A 12023-nucleotide genomic window follows, 5' to 3' on the forward strand; every position below is an offset into this window, starting at 1 on the left:
ATACATATATGTGTATATATATTTAATAAAAATGACCTATTTGCATTGATTATAGATAGCTACAGGTTAGCCATTACAAACCAGACAGTTACGGAGAATAGAGCCTGTGAGGCTTCTTCATGATTTTATTTGCCATCCATTTCTCTACCAGAGTATCTTCTAAAAAGGGAATATCAATCTGAACTACCATGGTTTAATCATGAATACCCCAAAGCCTCACACTCAGTGAAAATCGAGCTGTTTGGCATGGGCTCAGCCAGCTTTCTTACACCCTGCCACTATGAGCATAACTGAGGGTAGCAGGGAAAAGAGCCTAAGCAGTAAGCCACGACAACATTACCCAATGTTCTGACTCTACACAAACAGGCCTTTCTTCTCGTTCTCCTACTCAGAAGCTACTTCTAGCCGCTTCTGGATAACTGAAATGATTGTGTGTCTTAGAATTCCTACATACACCGGTAGTCACCATTGGTTTCTGGGCTACAAAGCTCACTGATAAGATCTTCCACGTTGCAGTTTCTAATGTGGATGACTTCTAACTGTTCTGATTATTACAGAGTATAGATTCCTTAAGGAATCAAAATGTATTTCTTTTCTTCAAAGTAATCAAAGTTTAAAAAAGAATCAGTAAATGCTAGATTCTGGCCTTTAGTTATTGAAACATTGCTAAAATTCAGGGTCTTTGTGTCCTCAGGAAGGGGGACAGGGGCATGTGGCTAGACAGTCAGAACTTAAGTATGTATTCCACAAACCTTGGCTCTCCCTTTCCTGTGTGTCTGATCCCAGGCAACAGACTCATCCTGAATTTCTCATGCTACCTCTTAGTCAGAATGAGGGGAGAGGCAAACATTCGCACTGCATGTCCTGTTTGGGGAAATAAGTTGCTCAGGGAACGTGGCCTTCAACAGCAGCAACCTCTCAACACAACTCTGGTTTTCCTCCTTAAAAAGATTTCCTGAATGGACCACAGAGATGGCTCAGTGCGGGAGACCTCTTCCAGAGGACCGAGGCAGATCCCCAGCACACACATGGCGGCTCACAACTGCCTCTGACTCCAGTTCCAGAGGTTCTGACACCCTCTTTCTGGCCCCTGTGAGCCCCACACACACATAGTAAGTAAAAACATGCATGTAGGCAAAACACCCACACATACAATTAAATAAATCCCAAAATGAAAAAAATTTTTTTAAAGGTCTCTTTTAGGCAGGTGGCAGTAGCACACACCTTTAATCCCAGCACTCAGGAGGCAAAGGCAGGAGGATCTCTGAGTTCGAGGCCAGCCTGGTCTACAAAGCGAGTTCCAGGACAGCCAGGACTGATATACAGAGAAATTCTGTCTTCTGTCTCGAAAAACCAAAAAAAAAAAAAAAAAACCCAACCAAAAAAACCAACAACAAAAACCAAAAAAGTGTCTCTTGCAAAGCTGTCCAGTAGTGTCCTTAGCACACTCGGAGCTTTCTGGAAATCAAGCCTGAGGGAAGAACTACAGAATGACACAGTCCAGAAATGAGCAGCAGCTGCAGAGCTGTAGTCAGAGTGGAAAGAACTAGTTAGATGTCAGGCAGGGGAGAAGATCATGAGGTCTAAAGTAGAGTGAAACCCCCTCTTTCCCACCCACGCCCCAGGAAAAAACAACAACAAAACAAATGACCCTCTAATACCCTGCAAACTATTTCAGCCAGTTTACTTGTTGGAGTAAAGCTGAAAAATACAAATGCAGAAAGCACGGGGCCTGGGAGAGCTAAGTTTGTTCTGGGGCTATGACGAAAAACGGATAGCTAGAACAACTTCCTAGTTGGTGTGGCGGCATAGGTCTGCAGACTGCAGGGATGTAAGGGCCACCCCTGCTATCTGTGCGAGATCAGAATGGTCTACACAGCAAGGTCCACCCAACTGAAAAACAAAACCAACTTGCTGGATCAGGTGAGGACCAGTAATTACAAAAGACCATGAAGAAAGATGCAAAAAACCCAGATTTGGGCGACTGGAGAACTGTCTATCTCTGTGCTAAGAATGCTCGCTGCTCTGTTCTTTCAAAGGACCAGGGTTCTCCAGCACCCATGTTGGGTGGCTCACAGCTTCAGGAGATCTGCAGTGTTCTGGCATCTGTGGGCACTGTACACATGTGTCCCCGCCCCCACCTACATAAAAGGCTTCAGAACTCTGGCCGGCAGACACACACCACAGACTTCCAGCCTTACATAAAAACGTGAAAAGGAGTACACACGTGTTTATGCTCTGAAGACATTACCAGGCCTAAAAACCCTCCTTTTGGTTGGAAGAGATCTTCCCCTGCTATCTGTTAAGACTGGGTGATCTTTGAGGCCACACGGAGTCCACGCCTCACCTGAACATCTATCGTGGCTCTACAATTCCTTCATCATTTGTTAGAGTGGCTGACAGAACTTGGAAACTTTCTCACTACATCACTAACTCCTAACAACAGGAGCCCATCCAGGCTGGATGGAGACACAATACAGCATCTGTGCCCTCTCTGGGAACTCTTCACATACCTGGCTAAGTTCACCAACCTGGAGGCTTAATTACAAAGGTACAATAGTCCCTAGTTATCACCAATGGTTCATGTGACTGTTCTCCAGAGACAAAAGGGAGGAAGTTTGGTTCCCAACGTGGCAGCATTAAGAAGAAGCAAGAGCCTGAAGAGACCCGGTCAAGGATTGAGTTTCTTAGGTCACTGGAGCACCGCCTTCAGAAGGAAATGATATAATGCTTGTAGAATTCTGAGAAGTCTTTTCTGAGGGAGTTGACTTAAGAGTCTAACCGAGTCCTACTCTGGTATCTTCTCCTTCATGCATGCTGATGTATGTCATCAGAGTCAAGATCTGTAAGCGTGTTTGCACCACGTCCTTGAATCACCACCATGCTATCAGCTAAAGAAATGGGTTTTATGAGCTACTAGCCACAGGTATTTTTCACTGTAACAATGCTCAACTCAGCCTCCAGCCCTTTTCCTTCCCAGAAGTCTGGGAGGTGTGGGTGGTACCAAGGCTTTAATCATCTAGTTGGATTCCCAGATAAGCAGTCTATCCTGAGGGGCTTTTCAAGCGCTACCTCATTCGCACAGACTGGGGGGGGGGGGGGCTATAGAAGGTGCTTGGGTGCTTGTTGCCATAATGTCCTTCCTGGCTTTTATTACGAGAGTTTTATTTAGGACCTCAATCAGTAACACTGGAGGACCAAAATGTCTTCTTAAAAAATGACATCACAACTCTTTTACCCACCCATTTCCTCCTCCAAAATAATTAGAAGTAAATTCAATACTCTAAAATATATTTTGCTCTGTAAATAATTCAGGAACTAACTCCTCTTTAATACACTCGTAACTTCATCGACTTGCCATCACACACTCTCCCATTATGGTCTTGAACTACTCTGGAGGCTTCTCCCCCAAGAACTGGCTCAGCTGAACTATCTAACTTTTCTACTTTGCTTTTACCAAGACGATCTTTGTTTCTGCCATTTCTGTACATTATAATTCTGATCTCTGGCACCTTTATAATCTAGGCACTAAGGAGGCAGATGCAGGCAGATCTTTGGGTTCAAAAAAAGCCTGGTCTATGTAGAAACCCTGTTTCAAATCTCAAACAATAGCAGAATGTGGTGGCATATGCCTTTAATCCCAGCACTTCAGAGGCAGAGGCAGATGGATCTCTGGGAGTTTGAGGCCAGCCTGGTCTACAGAGCAAGTTCTATGACAGTCAGGTCAACACAGAGAAACCCTGTATCCAAACAAACAAACGACCCAACCAGACCAAAAAACAAACAAAGCAGACCAAAAAACAAATAAACAAACAACTCACAAACTAAATTTCTAAACCTCTAAAACTGAATATTCCCTGAGTAATATTAGTCTCCGAATTCCTATCATGTTTTCTAATTCATTTAACATGTATGTATAACTTCTTTAAATATAAAAACTGTTTTTCAAACAAGCAACTTAAGAGCAGTAAGTGCAGCCGGGCTATGGTGGCACATGCATTTAATCCCAGTACTCGGGAGGCAGAGGCAGGCGGATCTCTGTGAGTTTGAGGTCAGCCTGGACTATAGAGTGGCTTCTAGGACAGCTACATAGAAAAACTCTGTCTTGGGGGAAAAAAGAAAAAAAAAAAAAGAGCAGTAAGTACATTGAATTGTTTGTATTTCTCGAATTATAGCCAATATATAAATATTACCAGAAAACATATTTTCCTAACTGTTTTGTGTCATAATCCCAACTTCCTTAAAATGTGGGTAGTTACATGTCTACCTCAACAGGCTGAGGGTAGGAACCCAGTTTTTATAGGTAAAGTGCATTGTGGAGGTGCGGACAATGTGTGGTCTTCACCTCATAAATGTTGGCTTTATCATCACCACACCAGAATTTAAATGGCAGGAATGAATTACACCAGTAACCTGAGTTACAACGCCTGCAGCAGGGAGGGACCCGTTCTAGAAATGGGTGGTCAATGCAAATGTGGCTGCCATGATATTCAGACGTGTTCGTGTTCAGATGAAAGAACTATGCAACCTCTGTCTTCCAGTGACACGTCACTGCCCACTTGCCTGATGTGTGCCATCTGCTGAGCAGGTCTTGGTAGACAACAGAAAAAGGGGGAGACTCTCTTTCTGCAGGGAATGCACAATAATTAGGGTAGACAACTCCATATATTACACAGAAAGGTCTTAGCACAGGAGTACACCTAATCCAGCTTGGGGAAGGAAGCGGTAGGAACACCAGGCTGCTTCTCAAAGGAACGACTTTAAAGAAAAAGGCAGGATGCCAAAGACCAGGACATGCAAACCACGGAAAAGGTCTTCAGTAATTAAGACTTTAGAGATTAATGTGCCAACAAAAGAGGGATTTGTTTTTCATAGTCTACCTGTCAAAAAGCTTTCAATTTTTGCAAACGAAAGAACTGAGTCTAGTCGGGTGGCGGTGGTGCTTTTAATCCCAGCACCCAGGAGGCAGAGGCAGGCAGATCCCAGAGACTTCTAGGTCAGTCTGGTCTACAAAGCGAGTTCCAGGACTGACGAGGCTGTTACAGAGAAACCCTGCCTTGAAAAACCGAAAACAAAACAAAAAACAAAGACCTCAGTCAGTCCAACTATGGAACTATCCTTTCCAGACCTGAGCAGAGAACTAGGTTCTTCTTCACTGAGTCCATTATTAACATATGACGGCCAGCACACGAGAGGACCTGAATGGCACTAATACGGCTGGGGAGAGCGGTTGAAGGGGGCTGGCCCACTTCTCCCGACCTGCATGACCCACGTACCCTTACCAACACAGGGTGCAGGCCCTCACGCCCTGCCCTGCCTTTGTTTAGCCAGGGTCTCACCTGATCCAGGAGTGATAAGCGGTCCTTCCAACTCGAGCGCTTCATCTTCAGACTGGTCATCTAGCTTTTTCTTTTTCTTCTTTGTGGGATCTCTGGGTTTTTTTAAGAGAGAGAGTTCTTCAGGGTGTCTTATATCTGTTGAGAAATGGATTAAGTAAAAGAAGTTAGTACAGTAAGTTTAGTCTATTTTGAGATGTGAATTTGCCATTTCCTTCTGTGAATGCAGATGTCAGCATTCTGCCCAACACTGACACCACACGAAAGAGCGACGGACGGCAGGCCAGAAATCCCCAAAAACTACAGTAAGAGAATGTTTGGCTAGCCCACACAAGGCGCTGGATTCCATTCCAGCACTAAAGGAAAAGAAAGTCTACCCAAAGCACTAATTCATTATTAGCTAACAAGTATAGTGACCGCAGAGCAGACAGAGAATCCACTAGGACACAGAAGGAAAACCCACTGGGAATGATGGTTCATGCCTTAATCTTAGGAAGGTGGATGCAAGTGACTTCAAGGTCAGCCTGGTTTACATAGCAAGTTCCAAGTCAGTCAGAACATGTCTAAAAAAAACACTTTCCAAAAGCTAGAAAGAAAATTCTAGAACTTTTCTTCATATACTCATTTTTATTTAAGAATTTATATTATTTGGCATCAACCATTCTCCATGTCATAAGGTACATGTGGTACACAAAGCATATGTAATAGATTACCTTAACAAACAGGTATTTCTTTAATTTTATATTATGGGTATTTTGCCTGCATGTATGCTTGTGCACTGCCACCGTGTGGGTGCTGGGAATTGAAGCCTAGTGTTCTGGAAGAACAGTCAGTACTCTTAGCCTCTAAGCCATTTCTCCAGACTCAAGCTGGTATTTCTTACACATTAGATACAGTATACGCCATGTTCCTGAATTGCAAGACTCAACATTATCCCTCACCCCAAATCAGTGGGACCTTGGTCAATTCCCCCTATGGTTGAGAAGAAGGTTGTGTATGTGTGTGTGCACACGCCTGTGAGTGCATGTGTGAAGACCAGCGGTCAGTCAACATCAGTTATCTTCCTCAATTGTTCTCTAACCTTTTCCAACATAGTTTTTTTATTGATTATTGAGAATTTCACACTATGCACCCCAATCATACTCACTTCCCAGTCCTTCCAAGCCAGTCCACCCCACCTGCCCCTACCGGCAAAAAAGTTCAATTTGTGTTGCCCATGCACTCCTAGCAGCCAGCCCCTTAAAGAAACCGGGTCCTTCCCCACCTGCACTCATGCCAGAAGCATCAACAGTGGAGCATCCTTACCATGATTGTTACGAGTTCTCTTCCTTGGCTTCCTGTCGAGACTATTACATTTTTTGGGGAGTGGGGTTAGGTTAGGGGTTGTCACAGAAATGTTCTGCCCCTCTTTCTCAACTGTGAGTCTTCAGTCATCCAAACCACTGCAAAAGTAGCTTCTCTGGCCCTTACAGTCAGTGGGTGCATGGACCACGGCCATCCATGTGGTCTCTCAGCATGGTCTTAGGTGGCAGCATAGACCAAGGACATCACATGGCCTCTGGAGCTCTGCCTTAGTTTTAAAAGACAAGTATCCCACTGAACTTGGGGCTTACTGACTGGCTAGGCTGGGTAGCCAGTGAATCCTTGTGACCACCCGATCCAGATCCCAGCACTGATGTTAAACGTGTATGCCAGCTGGGTGGTGGTGGCACATGCCTTGAATCCCAGCACTCAGGAGGCAGAGGCAGGTGGATCTCTGTGAGTTTGAGGCCAGCCTGGTCTACAGAGCAAGTGCCAGGGCAGGTTCCAAAGCTACAGAGAAATCCTGTCTCGAAAAACCAAACCAAACCAAAAAAAAAAAAAACACCAAAAAACCACATTAATTCTTAATGAATTGTGGACCTATATCCAACAATGGAACTAGAAGACCCAGGTTGCTTAGAAAGGGTAGTGTCAAAGGAGACAGTCCCCGAAAAGATTTTGTACTTGAACACTTGGGTCTCAGCTGGTCACGCTGTTGGCAGAGGCTGTGGAGCCTTGATGAAGGCCTCTATCACTCTGAGGTGGCACTCACACAGGGGTTTGAGGGTTTACAGCTTTGCCCTACTTCCAGTTCACCCTCTGCTTCACTGTGTTAAGATGTTATCAGGCAGCTTCAGCTTCCAGCTCCTACCACCCACCAGGCCTGCTGCTTGCTGCCACACCTCCCTGCATGATGGACTCTTATCCCGCCGGAACTATAAGCCAAAATAAACAGTTTCACCTGTAAGTTGCTTTTGGTCAGCCGAACAGTAACGAATACAGATGCAAACCTTCCCATCCCCACGCATAATCTGCCTTTGGGGCTGGAGAAATGGCTCAGCAGTTAAGAGCTCTTGCTGTTCTCTCAAAAGCCCCACATTTAGCCCCCAGTACCCATACTAGGTGGCTCACAATCACCTCTAACTCTAGTTCCTGGAGATCTGATGCTCTCTTCTGGCCTCTGCTGGCACTGGCATACATGTGATACATATACACACATGCAGGAAGATACACATAAGATAAAAATTCATAAATCTCCCTTTGTAATTCTGGTTCCAGAAGAGCTAATACCCCTTCTGGCCTCTGAGGGCACTGTATACATTTGGTACAAATGCATGCAAAACATACATACAAATAAAATAAATTTAAAAATTAACCAACCTGTTCTTTGAAAGGTACTGTTCAGAAAATAAAGAGAAAAGCAATATATATATATGTATATATATATATATAATATTACAACCATATCTCTAAGATTTGTATTCAAAATATGTGAAGAATATATATATTTCCAGAATAAGGCCACTGGGCTAAAGACTGGGACAAGTTCTTCATTAAGAATTACATGAAGTACATGAATTCCCAGAAGTACATAAAAAGATAATGAATTAGCACCCATCAAAGAGTTGTGAATTAAACTATACCAGCCAGAGCAAGGCACCTTCAAAAACACACAGGCTGGGAAGGATGACATATGGAGGGGCCATGTGCAGCTGGACTGGGGAAGGAGAGAATATGTGGAATCGGTCTTCGGCGTCTTACAGTCTAAACGTGCAGCTAACACACAACTTGGATATTCTCCCGTCTACCCAAGAAAGTGACAATCACGACCACAGCAGCTTTATTCACAACATTCAAAGTGTGAGTGATTCACATGGGTTCACTGGAAACAAGGTTCATACAATGGAGCCCGCTCATCAGCAGAAATAACAACCCACTGACACATAATAGAGCGAACGAATCTAAATTAAGTGAAAGAAGCTATTAAAAGAAGAAAATTCGTGATTAAAATCTTTGATTCCACCAATAAAGTTCCACAGAATGCCAACAAATCTCAGTGAGGAAATCTGAGAGAAGAGGGAGACACACTGAAGCAGGAGGATGGCAAGTTTAGGCTGGCCTGAGCTTTAGGGAAAGCTCCTGAATAAGACCCTCTCAAAAAACCAAACCAAATACTTCAAAGTTTTACATTTTAAATGGGTACAGACAGTTCTATGGTGGCGGCATCACAATCTACTTAATTTAAAAAAAAAAGGGTCAGATAAATAAAAGGAGAGTGCAGGCTTTTAATCTCAGCACTGAGGATCCAGAGTACTCAGTTGAGTTCAAGATCAGCCTGGTTTACATAGTGTGTTCCAGGCCCCCCAGAGTCACCTAGTGATGCCCCACCTTAAAAATGAAAAGGCCAAGTACAGAGAGATGGAAAAGCCAAAAAACAAAGAAGAGGGCAGAGAGCAGAAGAGCGCAGGCTGTGACAGACTGCTCAATCCCAGGACCTGGTCTTACTACTCGTGGCCGTCTTCCAGCTTCGGGGGTTCACAAGACTGTAATCTTTGACCAACTAGAATGATTCGGGAAGCTCTTTATTTCAAGGAAACAAGACACTAAGATCTATCATCTGGCTGAAGGACTGAAAGACACAATTTTTTAATTTAAGATTTATTTGTTATATATAGTGTTTGTCTGCATGCTCGCCTATGTGCCAGAAGAGGGCATCAGGTTTCATCATAGATGGTGGTGAGTCACCATATGGTTGCTGGGAATTGAAATCAGAACCTCTGATTGAGCAGTCAATACTTTTAACCTCAGAGCTGTCTTTCCAACTCGAGAGACACAATTTAAGGTAAGAAACACAGCCAAATTACCTGAACTCAAACCCCAGATCCATGTTCACTGGAACTCAGGGAGGCTACCCAGCCTGCCAGAATCTGGGCTTTCTTTATCAACTACTATAAAAATTAAGGGACAAGAACCGTTTTCTCTTAAGACATTTTACAAGCCTCTTTTTGTCCACGAGACACACATTCCACAACTCCAATGGATACCCTGCAAGACAGTGGTATCAAACTCTACAGTGACTATAAATGTTTCTTGTACAGACATACCTGTAAGAAAGCATACTTCTAAATAAGGCACAGTAAGAAATTAAATGGCAACCAATAACAAAACAGAAGTTACTAGAGAGGCTCTAACAAATAAAAGGTACATAAATATAAATACAGTGTTGCCAATATCTGTGTTTGTTCTTCCTGCTGCATCTGAGATGTTTCAGGACTGCATCTCGGGGCCCTCTGAGGCCACTAAGACAAAGGTTAAATGCGAACCGCAACAGCTGATCCGGAACCTTGACGGCTCCTGGCTGACTGGGGAAAGGGTGTATAGAGAGCAGACACACTGTGCAAAGGGTGATTTCCCGCCAATGACACAGTGAGACTTACTGCGCCACTCAGGGGTACAAAAATTACGGCCGCCAATTTCTGGAATTTTCTTTTAGATAATATAGAATTGGGTCTGACAACTGATAAATGGAATCTTGGGAAGTGAAACCACAGACAACGTGGGAGAATCACCTCATATGTTTTCTTTTAATTGTAAAAAAATATAGTGGTAAAAATTAAAAATAGAAAAAAGTATGACTTGTTTTCTTTTCTTTTTCTTTTCTTTAAGACGAGCTCTTGCTATGTACCCTGACTGTCCTAGAACTCACTATATGTAGCCCAGGCTGGTCTTGAACACAGAGACCTGCCTGCCTCTGCCCCCTTTAAAATCTTCTTATTGAAGCATAACTATGCAGTAACTATACAGTATTCTCTGTATATATAAAGACCATTTCTTCTAATACTGATGCCATTATAAAGAATAAATCTGTCAACACCCATTTTAATCTTTTCCACACCCCATTTCATCTGCAATTCATATCTGTGAATTACTGGATTACTCCCAGAACCCATGATGACTCTAAGGCAAAAGTGAGACAAGAAGGCATGTATCTCATTCTCCAGGTCTTCCTGCATCCGTTACCTTCCAAGGGCTGGATGATGGCAGGGATGACAGCTACTTGTTAACTTGACACAATCTAAAATTACTCTGGTTTCTCTTCCGATTGCATACTTTTTTTCCCGGTCTCTTTAAAACTGTCTGCAAAGAGGGTCTCAACGAATGACTGTCTAGATCAGGTTGGCCTACGGATATGTCTGTGGGGGATTGTTATAATTGACAAGGAAAGACCCAGCCCACTGTGGGCAGCACCGTTCTCTGGATTGGGGTCCTGGAATGTCTTATCTGATAGGGACTTAGTACCTAGAATCTATAAAAACAAAACAAAACTTAAAACAGTAAATGCCTCCCTTAAATCATAAAATGGGCAAATGAATTCCATAGAAGACATTCAGAGAGGGCTGGAGAGGGGGCTCTGTGGTTAAGAGCACTGGCAGCTCTTTCGGAGGGCCTGGTTTGATTCCCAGCAACCACATGGCAGCTCACAACTGCCTGTAACTCCAGTTCCAAGGATCCATTGCCTTCTTTTTTTTTTTTTTAATTTATTAAAGATTTCTGTCTCTTCCCACCTCCGCCTCCCCTTTCCCTCCCCCTCCCCAGGATCCATTGCCTTCTTATGACTTCCATGGACATTGCACACATGGAGTACATGGACATACACAAAGGTAAATCATATACATAAAATAAAAATGAAGATTAAAAAATTCTGAAGGAAAAATAGAGAACCAATAAATATTTTTTAAAAACATTTAACATAGTGGTCAAAGAAATGCAAACAAAAACTACATTAAAGCCTGGGCAGTGGTGGCCCATGCCTTTAAACCCAGCACTCGGGAGGCATAGGCAGGCGGAGCTCTGTGAGTTCAAGTCCACCCTGGTGTAAAGAGTTCCAGGACAGCTAAAGCTGTTACACAGAGAAACCTTGTCTTGAAAAAAAATAAAAATAAAAAGCTGGTTGGTGGTGGCTCACACGTTTAAACCTAGCATTCAAGAGGTAGAAACAGATGGATGACTATAAGTTCGAGGCCAGTGTGATCTCTAGAGTGAGTTCTAGGACAGTCAAGGCTACACAGAGAAACCCTGTCTCAAAAAACTAAATCACACCAAACCAAACAAACAAAAACCAAACCCTACATTGAAATCCAATCTCACCCAAGTGAGAATGGCTACCATCCAAAAACCAGTGTGGGGCTAGAGAGATAACTAGCAATTAAAGAGTACTGGCTGCTCTTCCAGAGGACCCAGGTTCAATTCCCAGCACCCACATGGCAGCTCATAACCATCTATATAAATCCAATCCTACGGGATCTAATACCCTCTCTAGCTTCCTTAGGCACCAGACATACACGGTGTACACACAATGCAGGGAAACACATCCACAAAATAAAA

The 12023-nt window shown here is 43.4% G+C and overlaps 1 protein-coding gene across 2 annotated transcripts in view; it reads right to left on the reverse strand.

The window, feature by feature from the left end:
• The window catches only part of Fermt2 (FERM domain containing kindlin 2), a 78587-nt gene that overhangs the window by 21254 nt on the left and 45310 nt on the right, over window positions 1-12023 (reverse strand). For both annotated transcript variants that reach the window (XM_050162348.1, XM_050162347.1), the window contains exon 4: window positions 5340-5474. In XM_050162348.1, coding sequence (XP_050018305.1) covers window positions 5340-5474 — 135 coding nt within the window. The remainder of the gene's footprint in view (window positions 1-5339; window positions 5475-12023) is intronic.

This window comes from Alexandromys fortis, unplaced genomic scaffold (assembly GCF_014885135.2).
Source record: "Alexandromys fortis isolate MF-2015 unplaced genomic scaffold, M_Fortis_MF-2015_v1.1 scaffold_130, whole genome shotgun sequence".
NCBI classification, from domain to species: domain Eukaryota; kingdom Metazoa; phylum Chordata; class Mammalia; order Rodentia; family Cricetidae; genus Alexandromys; species Alexandromys fortis.